Source organism: Cannabis sativa, chromosome 1, assembly GCF_029168945.1.
Source record: "Cannabis sativa cultivar Pink pepper isolate KNU-18-1 chromosome 1, ASM2916894v1, whole genome shotgun sequence".
NCBI lineage: Eukaryota > Viridiplantae > Streptophyta > Magnoliopsida > Rosales > Cannabaceae > Cannabis > Cannabis sativa.
Window position 1 is genome coordinate 66,817,077 of NC_083601.1, and position 19,242 is coordinate 66,836,318.

A 19,242-nucleotide genomic window follows, 5' to 3' on the forward strand; every position below is an offset into this window, starting at 1 on the left:
ACTTTAAGTGTGATAAATTCAACTCGAACCAGCATCTGAAAAATGATTTGGAATGAGAATAAATTAAGAACATTCATTTGCTTCTATCTTAGAAGCCTAATGTATGCCTAAGAGTCTGAATAAGACTTTGCATTACATTTGTTTCAAGATCGTTAAATAGTATCAGAATAACTAAAGTTAAGACCACTTTATTCTTCATACAAAGTGATGAGGTGTCTTTACGATACTAAAAATTATAATCATACATATTTGTTAAGATGAATTGACCATCTGGAAATATAGTTAACTAATTAGATTCTTCCACACTTCACTGGTTATATTGATTCACGTAAGTCAATATTTTATTACAACCTTAAGATTACCAGTAAGTTATATTGTGGAGAATCTTGATTGTTATTTCCACTATAGAAGTCACATTCATTTATTGTTTTGAGGATACATCTCGTATGATGTATTATAGAGTTTCATAGTAGGCCTAGAGTTCAGAATTACAGTTTCATTAGGCCATTAAGAAAGTTTTGCGATAAATTCAGCTACAATATTTATGGCTAAATAACTATAAAAGTACTGGTCGAAGCTAGCATATCGACATTAAGAATTTAGTCATAGAAAGGCGTGATAAGTGGTCATTAATCACGCAAACTGAATTGGGTGATCGCACATCCTTGACTAAAGGCATGCCGCAACACAAATTCAAGGATCATAAAGTAAATATGGGATTCAGTTAACCCATATGCAGTTTTTTATTTGTACAACCAAAAATTATTCAATGAAACTCTAATTTCGATAGTTTCTCATATTTATGTGCACCTTAATTTCATCTGAGAAAATTATCGTAAGAGGACCTGAATAAACATAAGGGTTAGGGTTTATTCGCTTAAGTACATTGTCACATAAAGTACATTGTTATATAATAAATATATCGTAATACATGGAAGATAATACTCGACTTATAATGAGGACATGTCGCTATGATTCGTATGTTTATTATATAATGAGGAACGTTTGAGTTTGAATGTTTTAGTCTAAATGCTGACCAAGTGGGAGAATATAAGAATATTTTTTATTTAAAGAAATATATTTCTATTTAAAGAAATAAATTTTTATTTAAGGAAATAAATAAATAAATAATTGATTTTTTGATAAATGAATATTTTATATTCATTGAATATGGACAAAATCAATTATGTAATATTCTATATATGGTCAGATTTAAATATTTATTACCTGATTTGATTTCCTGAATTAATTGTCAAAATATTCTGACAATTAATGTGGCACAAATACTGATGGAGTATCTCACCTATAAATATAGGGTCTCAGTCCCCGAGCTCCTCACTCATTCTGTTCATAACAGCAAAATCCATCTAAAGAGAGTTGAGAGAGCGAGGAAGCCCGATTACCCACATCAATCGATTTCTTTTGCGGATCAAGCTTATGTGGGACTAAAGCTCAAAGATTCAATGGCTGGAGGTATTTCGATCCTTAAATTATAGTGCATATATGATTTATTAATTCCGCACTTTATACTTAATCATATATGTTTCAATTTATACAAATAAATGTCTAACAATCCGCACTTAGTGCGGATCGGATGCACTATGAACAAAATAGTGCAGATTGGATTGGATGAACACCCCTAGGGCCGATGGATGTTCCTTTTAATAGCAGTGAGCAGTGACGAAAATTTGGGTGTGTGGCTCGAAATGGTGATGGTAAGTTGGTTGAGGCTATCTTGGGTAGCCGGTTTGGCTCTGTTAGACCAGAGATTGCTGAGGTGATTGGAGTGAAGGAAGCCTTAAGTTGGATTAAGCGGAAAGGATAGGAAGATGTGATACTTTAGTCTGATGCTTTGGTGGTTGTTCAGGCGGTGAATAGTTATGTTCAATTGCCTTCTGATTTTGGTTTGTTGGTTAGAGATTGTCGTTCTTTGCTTACTGGTCTCCAATTCTCCATAATGTTTCTTTATCCTTTGTTAAACGGTCTGCAAATAGGGTTGCTCATTGTGTCGCAAAAGAGTCTTATTTTATGTCAGATGGTGTCTTTAATGAGCTGAATGCTCCTCTTAGACTTAAATATATTGTAACTACTGAATGTTATTGAATAAATGATATTTCCTTTGTTAAAATAAAAAAAAAAACAAAAGAACCACTATTGCTTTACAAATTCGTTGAGTTATTTACTTACTGAAAAAACAAAATAATGTGGTATCACTATTGTTCTATGTTGATTTGATAACTAAAGATATATATACAAAGAATTGTCAATTTCATGCATCTTTATGAGCTTTGACTCATTAGTCCTCAAGTACCATTATATCAAAATAGCTGAAATAAATGGCTCGTTATTATGTATCTTCAGTTACACATTAGTAAACATGGAAAGTTTAAACATTCCATGCATATAACTTCTTCTGGAAGAGGGTGGGCAACCAACCACTTCTTAGTTAAACTATTGGATTGTATTATTATTATTATTTAATATAATATTATGGCTCTATTTAGTTAAACTTTTACTTATAGCTAGAAGTATAAGAGTAATATAAATTTTGACTTATTTTTACTATTTGGATAACTATTATATGAAAAAAAAAAATTAATAAAAAGTACTTTTCAAAGTATTTGGATATCATTAAAGAAAAATCTTTTACAAGTAAATTAAGAATCATGTAAATTATTTTAATTTTAAAAATAGCTTCCGAAAAATCTTTTTTAGGAGAAGTTACAAATCCTAACTTCTTCCAAAAGAACTTTTAAGTTAAAAAATGACTTTTCATTTTTTATCCAAACACCCTTAGAATGACTTTTTTAATTCTAAAAGCTAAAAAAAAAAGCTTAAAAACTAAGTCAAACGGGACCGATGTTTAGTATTGAGTTATAATATATATTATATAAACTAGACCCCAACATCGGCTACAAGTCGAGTCCCAAGTCTAGGTCCCAGGTTCATGTTTGAATTCGAGTCCGAGTTGAGTCTAGGTCCAGAATCAAGTTCGGACCTCGAGTCCAAGTCTTGAGTCTGAATCCTGAGTTTAGGTCCGAGTTCGGGATTAGGTCCCAAATCCCAGTCAGGGATTGAAATTAACCTCGAATCCTTTGTAATTATTATAATGCAAGTTAACTTGAACCATTTATTAAGTATTAAAAATTTAAATCGTAATAATTAATACAATACATTACTTTATCCAAACATAATATTATTAATTATTTAATACAATACGACTCTTACACAATGTACAAAACAAGCCCTTACTGTTTTTTTTTTAATGTTTACGTTTATTTTTATTTATTTGTTATAAAAAGGAATGCTTCTTGTAGAATTTAAACCCTTAAGCATTATAGCATAGTTATGTATTAGTAGAGTTCTAAATGCAAAAATACAAATTTGCAACCACAAGTTGAAGCACCAAACAAATAAAAAGAATACACAGAAAGGTTGTTATGTAAGCATATGAAGCATGCACTAATTGGAATAGAAATAGAATCCATGGCCTAGAATAATATCAAGGATGGAGTTTATATAATGCTACTTCTCGAACTTTGCCAGGCAAAAAGCAAAGAAATAAAGGTGATTAATAACTGAAAACATAATATGAGAAATCATCGTATGATCATAACATTTTAGATCATATATGGTTGAGTGACTCATTATTTGCACCATGTCCGCCTCCTAAAAGTCTGGAACAAGCTAAGCCTTCTGAACCAGTCTGCACAAAAGTTGAGTTAGAAAGTCAAGCTAATGGAAAACAAGTCGGCAAGGAAGGCAGTGCTCACTACTAGAATTCACTTGAGAGCTTTAGGAAACTTACCCTACACCAGCTATGGTTTTCGGCCTTTAAAGAAAGCTGCCTTTATAGAAACCAATTCCATGAAATCTCTTAACCATAGATATTGGAATCAATTTGTTGGATATTTGGAAAACTTTGTCTCAAAATAGTAGAATAGTTGGGAGACTTAGCCTGGAATGTGAGAAGCACGATCAAATTTAAAGCAATATGAAATTAAGCTAAACAGAATTAAAATGGAAAATTCATCAAAAATTATTAAGAGACTACAGAGAACAACCCATAATGAAAGCATAGGGAATTAAAGAGAATTGTTAAAAGGCATTACTGGTGCCTAGCACCTTGCTTTGTGTCATAACGCTATTGGTGTAATTAAGTATCGGTTCTCATATAACTTAAAAAAAAAAATTTAAAGAGTATCGCTAACTAATTGCGAGACGTCACCTATAGAAGATATTAGGCACTATTGGTACCCAATAGGAATGCTCTGAATTAAAATACCAGCATAAGAAAAACTAACTAAACCAATAAAAGATTTCGCCATATAAAATCATTGGTGGGACAGTGGAAAGGTTCAGTGAGGTATTTAACAAAGCTTCATTTGCTAACAATGAACTTTGAAAATGCAAATCAAAATGAGGACAATCATCAAAATTCACAATGAAAGCAATCGACAATGTAACAAGCTTTATATCATGCTCTGAAGAATTTAAATCAGTCACTATGAAAGTAGACATACACATGGATTGTTTTCAAGGTAGATCGTAACAAGCTTATCTTTCGAACCAGCAACAGCGTCGGCAATTGCATCAAGTGACTCTATTTGGTTGTCATTCAACCATAGGTCTTCCAATCTATCACAATTTTCATAACAGCAGAAGTGGAAAGAAAGTCAGGATCTCTAATGTCAAATTGGTAGAAGATTGTGGGTTAAAGAAAAATAAAATATCAACATCAGAGCTTCAGGAAAACAGAAATACACATACTGTGTCAGATTTTTAATGTCGTCCACAGAAGTTAGCTTATTTGATGATACATCCAATACACGTAGGTTAACTAAGGTAGACAAGCCTTCCATTTTCGAAATCCCATTGTGGCTCAAGTACAGTTCTTCTAGAGCAACACATTCCTGAAACAATAAACACATTGAAAACAAGTTTCTTTTTCAATCAAACAATAAAAATGCACGTCTATTCTAGAAAAATGGGTTCGTTCACAAATTTAGAAGACATACCTCAAATCCTTTCATAGAAGTTAATCTATTACTTTGCAAGCTAATCTTCTTTATGCATTTCAGCCCACATAGATTAACTACCTTGATACGATTCCTCCCAAGCCACAACTCTTGTAAATTATTCAAAGTTTCCAAATTTTCAATCACCTGAATAAACCACCCAAACGCTTAGACATAAACAAACACTTTAAAAACAATACTGGACAAGTTTGAATTGAAGGATATCTAAGCAATGAAAAAAACTTACCCGCAATCTGTTGGAGCCAAGTTCAAGAATTTGCAATTCATGAAAGTGATCTATCTCTTCTATCTTAAGAACTTCATTTTTAGACACATACAGCTCCTTGAGGGTGTTGCTGACCTTAGATAATCCATGTAAAGCAGTAATCTCATTGAAAGAAACATCAAAAATTAGAAGACTCTTGAATATGCTGACATCAGGTATTTTTGTCAACTTATTATCCCTGAAAACCAATTCCTGATAAACAAAAAAAAAAAAAAATGTGCTATAATCAATGCAATAAAGATTAACCTAGGAACAGTGAAAAGAAAAGGACATGAAAACCCTAAGCAAGAAACAATTCTACATAGCAACAGGAAGGGATTGGATAACCTCAATATCCGACAAGGCGTGCCAGCTAGAGAGGGGCTCGACAGCGGCATCTTCAATGAGGTTTTGGCGTAGAGAGAGCTTCTTAAGGTTGGAGAGGTTTGCGATTCGAGGGTCCAGACTCGTTAACCGGTTGGCCGTGAGGTCCAACTCCGTTAGACTCGGAGGTAACTCGATCGAGTCGAGATCGTGGAGCTGGAAGCTGCTGAGATCGAGAACATCGGAAGAAAGGTCAAGATCGACCGTTTGATCGTCAGACGCCACGGAATTGGTCTCCGGTGAAGCTGCGGTCCGGTCGGTCATCGGAAAATTGGTTGTGTAGGCTGTTTTTTCCTGGCTTCTTTCTTTTGATTCTCACGCTTTACAACTTTCGGCCTTCTGTAGTCTTTTAGCAGATCTGGATTTATGGGCTTCGACAAAAACATGGGCCTTGGCCCTTAACTGCATATGCATACGGATTTTTACACCATAGAAATTTGAGAAATTTACATGGTATAACTTTTGCTATTTTTTTACAAAAATACTGCCAGGCGGTATTTTTTTACTTTTTTACTGTGTTTTTTTATAAGTTTCATACTGCAGTATACGGTGTTAAGTTTTTACTGGTGTTCTACTAGTGTTCTACTGTTGTTTTGAGTTGTTCTGCTTTGTGTTTTATAAAACACAGTATTTTTGAAAAGATTTCCGTGTGACAGTATTTTTGTAAAAGTTAACCCAAATTCCAGTATTTTTGTAAGTTTCCCTAGAAATTTTGTAATTTTTTTTTACGTACTGTGAAGCCGAATTTTTTTTAATAATATTGTGTAAGTTTTTTACTATGTACTGTATTATGTTAAATTTCTACTGTTATTTTACGGTTATTTTTAATTATTCCACTATTATTTTAATTATTTTATTTTGTTGTTTTATAAAAAGATAGTATTTTTGTAAAAAAAAATCCTTGTAACAGTAAAATTGTAAACTTTCGTTCTAAATCTATTATTCTTATAAAAACTCTATGCATAACATGAATATTTTTTTTATAAGGGGATCTTCCAAAAATATTCAATTTTCCTTTTATCATTTTTACATTGGGATAATTTCACAAATGCACAAAAATAACAAAAATACGGTTTTACGGAATTTTAAATATTTTTACGATTTTTTTATTTTATTTATATAAAATACGGTCTTTTTATGTTGAAATTTTGTTCATTTGTTGTTAATTTTTTGTTATCTGTATATTATTTTTTGTTGTTATCTTGATGTTATTTTTATGTTACTTTTATGTTGCTTTCTTGTTAATTTTATGTTGTTTTCGTGTTATTTTTTGGAAAACCGTAAAAATGTAAAAAAAAATATTCTTTGAACGTAAAAATGTAAATATTTTACAAAAAATTGTGCCTTATGTAATTATTCCTTTTACATTTGTATTGTCATATTTTTTTTACATTATTATTGTATAAAATTTTCAAAAAGACTGAGTTAAAGTTTTAAATTATAAAAATACTGTATTTCAGTAAAATAAAAAAATAACTCTAAAACAACTTGACAAACAACATGAAAATAATAAAAAGATAACTACAAAGCAACGAAAAATAACAAAACAATGACCTAATTGCAATATGCAAAATAATATCAACTCCTCAATATGTTTTTGTATTACGAAATTTATTTTTTACTTTTTTTTGGCAACTTGATTTATCTTTTTATACTATTATATTATTTTTTTCATAAAATTTATTTTTTATTTTTTTCTTTCTTTTTTGAGTTAGTGGCAATTAAAATAATAATTTATTTTTTAAAAGTTAAATAAATAATTACATTAATAATATAAATAATAAAATTTTATGATTTCTAAATGTGGTATATATAATGGGCAATATATAATTAATATGTCACTATCTACTACTGCACATTGTGTCAATTAAAAAAACTAAAAAAATTATCATTGTATTTTAATTAATAAAATGTGTCAAAAAATAAACTAAATATATTTTTCTAAATTACAAAACAACACACATACAACTAAATTAATTGTCAAGAAGAAACTAAATATATATATTATTCAAAAAAATATACATGAATAAAAAAATAACGTTAAGGGTGCGTTTGGAAAGCCACAATGTAATTGGATTTGTGTGTAATTGGAGGTAATTACACAATTTGACATGTTTGTCTGACCATGTAATTACATTGTAACTGTGTAATTGGAAGTAATTGAGGGGTTCCAATTACACTCTCCAATTCTCATGGCCCCCCATGAGAATTGAATGTAAATAATTACTAAAAACTTTCCATATTAAACATTAGCTATTAAAAAATATTATTTTTCTATGTAATTACTAACTATTTTGCCAAACAAGATATTATGAATTCATATGTAATTACCAACTCATATCCAAACACACCTTGCATTTTAAAATATAGTGTAATTACTAAACTGTGTAATTACTACCCTAGTAATTACCCTACCTAGTAATTACTCAGTTACTTCCAAACACACCCTAAACAAAAAAAAAATTATGAAAACAACTTAAAAATGACTAAAATAACATAAAAATAGCAAAACAAATGCAATTATATACAACAACAAAATTATGTGAAATAAACTAAAAATATATGTAATATCCGCTAACTCCGAAAGGGTATTTTTGTAATTTTATTTAGCTGAGAGTATTTTTTTTATTTTACATATTTATGGATTTAAATACGTATGGGATTATTTTTATGATGATATAATATTTGATTTTATTGACATGTGCATAATGCCTAATAGATATATATGTCTCGATATTATTATATGGGTATATTATATTATTATTATTATTATTATTATTATTATTATTATTATTAACGTTATTATTATTATTATCATTATTGTTATTATTATTATTATTATAATTATTATAATTATTATTATTATTATTATTATTATAATTATTATAATTATTATTATTATTATTATTATTATTATTATTATTATTATTATTATTATATTGTTTTCTGTTTTTGGTATATACGTATGCATATATACGATACTATGTAGAACCGTCCCGTAACAACCGAAATTTTTGTGGAATGGGAATCGTTCCACTTCGGTTCAAAGCGATCTTTTGTTTGGGTTTAAACACGATAAAAATTAGGTTTTGAGCTCTATGTTCGTACACCCAAAACAGAGAACCAACGAGAGAGAGAGAGAGAGAGAGAGAGAGAGAGAGAGAGAGAGAGAGAGAGAGAGAGAGAGAGAGAGAGAGAGAGAGAGAGAGAGAGAGAGAGAGAGAGAGAGAGAGAGAGAGAGAGAGAGAGAGAGAGAGAGAGCACATATACGGCGTATACGATACCGAAAAATTTTGTTTCTTCAAACGGAGTGCAACCTGGGTGAAAGTTGGGGTTTGGGATCACTTATATACGACCTAAGGAAGCTTTTTAACGCAGTATAAGGGGCAGAAGTCGTCGTTTTAAGATTCGCCATTTTTGAAGCTTCAAAGGTGCGGCTTGGATACGGACTCGAATTCGAACGTGTTTAAGCTTGTTCTTGGGTCAAGGGAGGTTATATATGAGTGCATGGGACCCTAAGGATTGTTTTTGACGTAAGAAAATGAAGCTTTAACGTCCAAAACGAAAAACCAACATTTTGACTCCATTAAAGACGGTACACCGCCAACGAAGAAGACGACCCCGATCTGCCTTCTCGGACCACTTTTCTTGATCATTTTGAGGTCCTGAGCACTGTGGAGAGCTTCCCCAATCGAAAGGACGCTTCAAGAGCAATCGGAGACAAAGTTACACTTTATCGGCGACGAAACCGACGAGAACGCCGGCGACCACGTTCTGACTGTTTCTGAGGTGTTTTTCTTAGATATTTTTGTATATTTTGATTCCTTATTTTATTCTAAGGTGCTTGGTGAAGTTTCATAATTTTCTGAATTTATTTGGAATTATTGTGAATTATTTAGTATATTTTATAGATTAATTATGAAAAATACTTAGGGTGATCAGAAAAATCTAAATTTATTTTATATGATGGTCTATGGTATATAAACTGTTATAAAATTGGTAGATTAAATTTTTAGGCGATTATGTATTTTTCATGAATTATTGATGTTATTTTTTATTTTAATTATGAAAAATACTTAGGTTGCTTAGAAAATTCAAAGAAAATTATTTATGACTTAGTCCAGATTATAAACTGTGTTAGAAGAATTAGATTTGGTTTTTAATCAATTTTGGTATTTTTCATGAATTTACTTAATTAATGCTTAAGTTAATTATGAAAAATGGATAAGTGTTGTTAAAATAGTAAAATATATTTTTGTAATACCATTTACTGCCTATGATATCAAAAGGAATAGGTTTTATTATTTATTAGTTGCTGTAGGTATTTATAATTATTGGTAATTAATTAACTATTTATTTGGGTTTTAATGGGAATAAATAGTATTTTAGTAAATTTTACGTAAAAAGGTGTTGTATGAATTCATGTTTTACGTTAAGAATGTTTGTTTGAGTTCATGCAATATGTTTGTGTGAATCAAAATAATAAATGCTTATGTATGGTGTGTCATGCAAGTGAAATGGACCTATGTGTTACGTATTTTTACGTAAGTTTCTGTATGAGTTTAGAGATTCATACTTGAATGTATTTTGAGTGTATTGTTGTGTTAATGAATGTTTAGGATCTTGTTCTCAACAAGGAAATTTGTTGAGGTGCTCGAGGTAGCAAGTGTGGTCTTAGCAACTAAGGTAAGAAGAGTGGACATCTGTGCACAGGGTGTATGTTATGCATACAACTTGGGTTGGTTTGTTATTTAATTCGATTGTGTTGTGATTTCCTTATGTTTTGTGAGCATCGTTAGCATGAGAATAATATTAGGGTCTTGCTGCTTGTGTGAGCATAACACTTGTAGGTTATAACTTTATCATGGGTGAGTACAACTTATGGTAATTAATTGCCCTGTTGGATGCCAAGTGTGAGAATAACACAAGGCACGACAGGTTATCTCATGTCAGATCAACATGAGTGTATAGTTGATTATCGTATGTGAGTATAATGTGCGGTATGAGACTTGATTTATGCATGTGAGTACAACATACGTTGTGAATATATTTATGGAATATGAAATATTGTTGATTAATATCAAGAGGGATTTATGTCAAGTATCTAGTTAGGAGGGTTATGTCCTACATAGCTCTTCTTACTGGGCGTTAGCTCACGAGTACTCTGTGTGCAGGTAAGGGTAAGGCTAAGCAGTGAGATTGAAGAGCTCGAGGCGTGGACTGCATGTTAGGGGGCTGGCACAGTATTTTGCTTTTAATGTTTTTTTGTTTAATTGCTAAACATTTTGGAACTATTATTTTGACTTAACTAGTTCTTATTTAAGTTTACAGTACTAAAAGTATTTTGTTTTAAACAATGAGATCTCATGCTTGGATATTTTTCAATAAAGAAGTATTTGATTGTCTTTATCTTATTAAATTGTTTTATACGGACTATCCTATGTGACATCTCCGGAAATCAGGGTGTTACAATATGGTATCAGAGCAATACAGTCCTAAAGAATGTGGTTAGCCCTAACATGTAAAGTTCACCGCTATGAGACAAGCTCGATTCACTGTACTGTAAGTGGTTATTACTTATAATTAAGTTGCCTTAAATTTCTGCACGCGGGAGTGTAATATTCTTTTGATGTAAAATTGATGATCAAAATGATCTTGATGTGTTTTGGTTTGTGTGGTTCAGGAGTTTAGAAATGCCTCCTAGAAGGTCAGTTAGAGTGGGTCGAGGTCGAGGCCAAGGCCAAGGCCGAGATAGAGGCCGAGATGATGGAGGGATCAATGAACTACCTCAAGCACCACAGGGATGGGAAGAGCCCCTTGCCGCACTGGAAGGAATCATTCATAGGCAGGATGAAGAACTTCATCAGCTGAGACGTCAACCGGAGCCGCCAATCCAAATAAGGCAGGATGCAGAAAATAGAGACCCACCAGCTGCAGTGGTATATCCTGCTACAGAGGCTAGACATGAGTTGTTAGCAGAGAGATTTCGAAAACAACACCCACTTGAGTATGAGGGAGGCATAGACTCGGTAGTAGCTGAGGAGTGGATAAGTCGCATAGAAAGCATTTTGCAGATGCTAAGGGTCGATGGGAATGACCGAGTGAAGTGTGCATTTTACATGCTGAGGAAAGATGCTCGTATCTGGTGGGAGGTGGTGGAACAAACAAAGGATGTAGATACCATGAATTGGGATGATTTCAAAAGGGTCTTTAATGAGAAGTATTATAACTCAGCCGTTCTAGCAGCAAAGGTCGATGAATTTACTGGATTAGTCCAAGGGAGTCTTACTGTGACTGAGTATGCACAAAAATTTGATAGATTGGCGAAATTCGCTCCAGATCTGGTACCTACTGATAGAGTACGAGCGCATCGATTTGTGGAAGGCATGAAACCAATGGTTGCTCGAGATGTGGAAATTGTGTCAAGGGGTCAATTCAGTTATGCTCAAGTTGTCGAAATGGCTCTTACGGCTGAGCGGAGTGAAAACAAAATTTGGAAGGAAAATGCTGCCATGAGAGAATCTAAGAAAGGTGGAGCCAATTCTAATGACCACAAGAAACGGGGATAGGACCAGTCCGGGCAGCCAAGTCAAGACAAGAGGTACAAAACTGATAACGACCAACGATTTAATGGCAGCAGTGGGCGAAACATTCCAGAATGCCCTAAATGTACCAAACGTCATCTCGGGGAGTGTCGCGCAAAAGCATGCTACAAATGTGGAAAAGAAGGACACATCAAACGCAATTGCCCACTGTGGGGACAGACTGGGAACAGAGCAGAACACAAGAAAGATGACAAGTATGTTCCAGCCAGAGTTTTTACCATCACTCAAGCAGAAGCTGAGGCCAGTCCTTCGGTTGTATCAGGTCAGATTCCTATGGCCAACACCACTTGTAAAGTTTTGTTTGATTCTGGTGCAATTCATTCCTTTATTGCTAGCACAATTGTTAATCATATAAATGCACCGAGTGAATTATTTACTGTGGGGTTTGGGACCATGTTACCATCTGGGGAGGTTGTAATCTCTAGAAATTGGCTTAGGGGTATACCTGTCAGGATAGAATTATTTGTAGACCTGATTGTATTAGATTTATTTGATTTTGATGTAATCTTGGGCATGGATTTTCTTACCAAATATGGAGCATCAATTGACTGCAAGCAAAAGAAAGTTGTTTTCACACCATAAGATGGAGAGACATTCGAGTTCAGGGGGTAGGAAAGAAACCTCGCACCCCTATTATTTCGGCAATGAAGGCTGGGCAACTATTGCAGCGTGGGTGCTTAGGGTATCTAGTTAATGTGGTTGATGACACCAAGAAAATTGAAAGAAAGCCGGAGGAAACACGGGTAGTTGCTGACTTTCTTGATGTATTTCCAGAGGAGTTACCCGGGTTACCACCACACAGAGAAATCGAATTTGTGATAGAATTAGTGCCCGGGACAGCACCAGTTTCTCGCGCACCATATAGAATGGCACCATCTGAATTGAAAGAACTCAAAATACAGTTGGAAGAATTGCTTAAGTTAGGGTTTATCAGACCTAGCTACTCTCTGTGGGGCGCACCAGTTCTATTTGTTTAAAAGAAAGACGGTACTATGAGAATGTGCATAGATTACCGAGAACTGAACAAGGTGACTATAAAGAATCGGTACCCATTACCGAGGATTGACGACTTGTTTGACCAGCTTCAAGGGAAAAAGGTGTTTTCTAAGATTGATCTTCGTTCAGGATACCATCAGCTAAGAATCAAAAATGAAGACATACCGAAGACAGCCTTCAGAACGAGATACGGGCATTACGAGTTCATGGTGATGTCATTTGGACTTACAAATGCCCCAACAACTTTTATGGACCTCATGAACCGAGTCTTCAAGGAATATCTGGATCAGTTTGTAATTGTATTCATAGATGATATACTGATTTATTCTAAGACAGATGAGGAACATGAGGAGCACTTACGCTTGACCTTGCAGCGACTGAGAGAACATCAATTGTATGCCAAGTACAAAAAATGTGAGTTCTGGTTGTCCGAGGTTGCATTTTTGGGCCACATTGTCACTAACGGGAGAATAAAAGTAGATCCTGCCAAGGTTGCTGCAGTGAAAGAATGGCCTAGACCAAAGACCGCCTCAGAGGTTCGAAGCTTTTTGGGTTTAGCAGGCTATTATAGAAGGTTTGTTGAGGGGTTCTCAAAGATAGCCACACCCTTAACAGAATTAACTATGAAGAATCTAAAATTTTCCTGGTCAGACAAGTGTGAGCAAAGCTTCAAAGAGTTGAAGAATAGACTTATTTCAGCACCAATCCTCAGTTTACCAACAGAAGAGGGACAATTTGCGGTGTATTGTGATGCATCTAAACAAGGGTTGGGTTGTGTTCTAATGCAAGAAGGGAAGGTAATTGCTTACGCTTCTAGGCAATTAAAAGAATACGAACAGAGATACCCGACACATGACCTAGAGTTAGCCGCAGTGGTTTTTGCACTAAAAATTTGGCATCATTATCTCTATGGAGTGAAATGTGAAATCTACACCGATCATAAGAGTTTAAAGTACTTTTTCACCCAGAGGGAGTTAAACATGAGGCAGAGGAGATGGTTGGAATTGGTCAAAGACTACGACTGCGAGATAATGTACCATCCCGGTAAAGCCAATGTGGTAGCGGATGCACTTAGCCGTAGAGGTCCCGGACTAGTTTCCACTTTACAAGGAGTATCAAGGGAATTAGTGGAAGACATGGAATGAGCTGGTATAGAGTTTATTACAGGGCAACTTGCAAAGGTCACACTTCAATCCACCTTGTTAAAAAGAATTAATGAGGGACAGACGACAGATCAAAAGCTCAGTGAACTAAAGCAAGAAATTTTGAATAGTAACGCCAAAGATTATAAAATATCAGACGCGGGATTCATTCGGTTCAAGGGACGAATTTATGTGCCCGATAATGATGAGCTCAAGAAGGGGATATTGGAAGAAGCTCATACTACACCTTATTCAGTTCACCCCGGGGCCACTAAAATGTACCATGACCTAAAAGCATTGTATTGGTGGCCTGGTATGAAAAAGGATGTAGTTGAATTTGTGGCCAAATGCTTAACATGTCAACAAGTTAAAGCAGAGCATCAAAGACCAGCGAGATTATTACAACCACTGAAGCTCCCTGAATGGAAGTGGGAAGAGATTTCCATGGATTTTGTGACTGGGTTACCTAAGACTACCAAGCAGCATGACGCCATTTGGGTAGTTGTGGATAGGTATACAAAGTCTGCTCATTTTCTACCAGTACGCATGACTTACTCCATGGACCAATTTGCTGAACTTTATGTGAATGAGATTGTGAGATTACATGGGGCACCGTATTCTATTGTTTGTGATCGAGATGCTCGGTTTACTTCATCTTTTTGGGAAAGCTTACAGAGAGCAATGGGAACTCGATTGAAGTTCAGTACTGCATATCATCCAGAGACAGATGGTCAGACTGAGAGAACAAATCAGATCTTGGAAGATATGTTGAGGGCATGTGTGATAGATTTCCAAGGATCATGGAGCAAATACCTGCCTTTGATTGAATTTTCTTACAACAACAGCTATCAGTCTACTATCGGGTAGCACCCTATGAGATGTTGTATGGAAGAAAATGCAGGTCTCCAGTGCATTGGGATGAGTTGGGAGAGAACAAACTCCTAGGGCCAGATGCAGTTCAGCACACCAATGAAGCTATTCAGAAGATCAGGGCTAGAATGATCACAGCTCAGAGCAGACAGAAATCTTATGCAGACCTGAAGCGGAGAGACATTGAGTTCGAAGTGAGTGATCATGTGTTCCTTCGAGTGACACCACGAAAAGGACTCTCGGTGAAGAGATTTGGTAAGAGAGGGAAACTAAGTCCCAGATATGTTGGTCCATTTCAGATATTGGACAGAGTAGGCAGTGTAGCTTATAGAATAGCTTTACCGCCATCATTATCTGGGGTGCACAATGTATTTCATGTATCTCAACTCCGGAAATATGTGTCAGACCCATCGCATGTTTTGAGCTATGAAACACTAGGTTTGCAGGAAGACTTATCTTACAATGAACGCCCGATAAAGATTCTTGATCAAAAAGCTATGATTTTGAGAAATAAGACTATTACCTTGGTGAAAGTCCTATGGAGAAACAGCGTGGTTGAGAAAGCTACTTGGGAGCTAGAGTCTGATATGCGAGAACAATATCCAGAATTATTTGAGTAAAATTTCGGGACGAAATTTTCTTTTAGAGGGGGATAATTGTAATATTCGCTAACTCCGAAAGGGTATTTTTGTAATTTTATTTAGCTGAGAGTATTTTTTTTTATGTTACATATTTATGGATTTAAATATGTATGGGATTATTTTTATGATGATATAATATTTGATTTTATTGGCATGTGCATAATGCCTAATAGATATATATGTCTCGATATTGTTATATGGGTATATTATATCATTATTATTATTATTATTATTATTATTATTATTATTATTATTATAATTATTAACGTTGTTATTATTATTATTATTATTATTATTATTATTATTATTATTATTATTATATTGTTTTCTGTTTTTGGTATATACGTATGCATATATACGATACTATGTAGAACCGTCCCGTAACAACTGAGATTTTTGTGGAATGGGAATCGTTCTACTTCGGTTCAAAGCGATCTTTTGTTTGGGTTTAAACACGATAAAAATTAGGTTTTGAGCTCTATGTTCGTACACCCAAAACAGAGAACCAACGAGAGAGAGAGAGAGAGAGAGAGAGAGAGAGAGAGAGAGAGAGAGAGAGAGAGAGAGAGAGAGAGAGAGAGAGAGAGAGAGAGAGCACGTATACGGCGTAGACGATACCGAAAAATTTCGTTTCTTCAAACGGAGTGCAACCTGGGTGAAAGTGGGGGTTTGGGATCACTTATATACGACCTAAGGAAGCTTTTTAACGTGGTATAAGGGGCGGAAGTCGTCGTTTTGAGATTTGCCATTTTTGAAGCTTCAAAGGTGCGGCTTGGATACGGACTCGAATTCGAACATGTTTAAGCTTGTTCTTGGGTCAAGGGAGGTTATATATGAGTGCATGGGACCCTAAGGATTTTTTTTGACGTAAGAAAATGAAGCTTTAACGTCCAAAACGAAAAACCAACATTTTGACTCCATTAAAGACGGTACACCGCCAACGAAGAAGACGACTCCGATCTGCCTTCTCGGACCACTTTTCTTGATTGTTTTGAGGTCCTGAGCACTGTGGAGAGCTTTCCCAATTGAAAGGACGCTTCAAGAGCAATCGGAGACAAAGTTACACTTTACCGGCGACGAAACCGACGAGAACGCCGACGACCACATTCTGACTATTTCTAAGGTGTTTTTCTTAATTATTTTTGTATATTTTGATTCCTTATTTTATTCTAAGGTGCTTGGTGAAGTTTCATAATTTTTTGAATTTATTTGGAATTATTGTGAATTATTTAGTATATTTCATAGATTAATTATGAAAAATACTTAGGGTACTCAGAAAAATCTAAATTTATTTTATATGATGGTCTATAGTATATAAACTGTTATAAAATTAGTAGATTGAATTTTCAGGCGATTATGTATTTTTCATGAATTATTGATGTTATTTTTTATTTTAATTATATAAAAAAACCTAGGTTGCTTAGAAAATTCAAAGAAAATTATTTATGACTTAGTACAGATTATAAACTGTGTTAAAAGAGTTAGATTCGGTTTTTAATCAATTTTGGTATTTTTCATGAATTTACTTAATTAATGCTTAAGTTAATTATGAAAAATGGATAAGTGTTGTTAAAATAGTAAAATGTATTTTTGTAATACTATTTACTGCCTATGATATCAAAAGGAATAGGTTTCATTATTTATTAGTTGTTGTAGGTATTTACTATAATTATTGGTAATTAATTAACTATTTATTTGGGTTTTAATGGGAATAAATAGTATTTTAGTAAATTTTACGTAAAAAGGTGTTGTATGAATTCATGTTTTACGTTAAGAATGTTTGTTTGAGTTCATGCAATATGTTTGTGTGAATCAAAATAATAAATGCTTATGTATGGTGTGTCATGCAAGTGAAATGGACCTATGTGTTACGTATTTTTACGTAAGTTTCTGTATGAGTTTAGAGATTCATACTTGAATGTATTTTGAGTGTATTATTGTGTTAATGAATGTTTAGGATCTTGTTCTCAACAAGGAAATTCGTTGAAGTGCTCGAGGTAGCAAGTGTGGTCTTAGCCACTAAGGTAAGAAGAGTGGACATCTGTGCACAGGGTGTATGTTATGCATACAACTTGGGTTGGTTTGTTATTTAATTCGATTGTGTTGTGATTTCCTTATGTTTTGTGAGCATCGTTAGCATGAGAATAATATTAGGGTCTTGCTGCTTGTGTGAGCATAACACTTGCAGGTTATAACTTTATCATGGGTGAGTACAACTTATGGTAATTAATTGCCCTGTTGGATGCCAAGTGTGAGAATAACACAAGGCACGGCAGGTTACCTCATGTCTGATCAACATGAGTGTATAGTTGATTATCGTATGTGAGTATAATGTGCGGTATGAGACTTGATTTATGCATGTGAGTACAACATGCGTTGTGAATATATTTATGGAATATGAAATATTGTTGATTAATATCAAGAGGGATTTATGTCAAGTATCTAGTTAGGAGGGTTATGTCCTACATAGCTCTTCTTACTGGGCGTTAGCTCACGAGTACTCTGTGTGCAGGTAAGGGTAAGGCTAAGCAGTGAGATTGAAGAGCTCGAGGCGTGGACTGCATGTTAGGGGGCTGGCACAGTATTTTGCTTTTAATGTTTTTTTTTTAATTGCTAAACATTTTGGAACTATTATTTTGACTTAACTAGTTCTTATTTAAGTTTACAGTACTAAAAGTATTTTGTTTTAAACAATGAGATCTCATGCTTGGATATTTTTCAATAAAGAAGTATTTGATTGTCTTTATCTTATTACATTATTTTATACGGACTATCCTATGTGACATCTCGGGAAATCGGGGTGTTACAATATACACCTTAAAAAATGCACATAAAATAAACATCAACTATACAAAAAAAAATATACATATATATATATATAAAAATAACGGAAAATAAACTATAAAATACCTTGTTGACTTAAAAATATGGATAGAGATTCCTAAGTCACACCTACCCACTAGATTGACGAGAATGAGTTATATATTAAGTATATATAGAGAGACACAACAATTTACAGTAGTTTACTCCTTGTATCGCGGCAGTAATGAGCTACGTCTACTTCGAGTTTTTATTCTCATGAGATGAAATTACAAAAAAATAGCTAAGTCTGAATGTCCTAATTTTTAGAGAGATAAATTAGAGAGAGATGCTCTCACTTTATGACTATTTTTCTAAATAAAAATAAACTAGAAGAGCTCTCATTTTATAGGTGAATGTGGTCATTGAAAACAGGAATAAAATGATCTAAAACTATGAAATAATATAAATTTGCTATTTTTGATCGTAGATGATGATCTAACGGTAAAAATTAACTTCTAG

The 19,242-nt window shown here is 33.8% G+C and overlaps 1 protein-coding gene across 1 annotated transcript; it reads right to left on the bottom strand.

Moving 5' to 3' along the window:
• Positions 1-3,435: 3,435 nt before the first annotated feature.
• LOC115707521 (protein phosphatase 1 regulatory inhibitor subunit PPP1R7 homolog) lies at positions 3,436-6,055 on the bottom strand. Its single transcript, XM_030635522.2, has 7 exons — positions 5,632-6,055; positions 5,266-5,496; positions 5,019-5,165; positions 4,771-4,913; positions 4,524-4,638; positions 3,809-3,958; positions 3,436-3,706 (listed from the first exon to the last, which is right to left on the bottom strand). Exons 1-6 carry the CDS (start codon positions 5,929-5,931, stop codon positions 3,878-3,880), a joined length of 1,017 nt encoding a protein of 338 aa, XP_030491382.1. The 5' UTR covers positions 5,932-6,055; the 3' UTR covers positions 3,436-3,706; positions 3,809-3,877.
• Between the last annotated feature and the right edge of the window lie 13,187 nt (positions 6,056-19,242).

Excerpts from the sequence above, each read along its gene's own strand:
- LOC115707521 (XM_030635522.2), bottom strand. The coding sequence starts at position 5,931 with ATGACCGACCGGACCGCAGCTTCACCGGAGACCAATTCCGTGGCGTCT. Across the intron at positions 5,497-5,631 it reads ACGCCTTGTCGGATATTGAG|GAATTGGTTTTCAGGGATAA; the intron begins GTTATCCAATCC and ends TTTGTTTATCAG. Across the intron at positions 5,166-5,265 it reads TTGGCTCCAACAGATTGCGG|GTGATTGAAAATTTGGAAAC; the intron begins GTAAGTTTTTTT and ends TGGTTTATTCAG.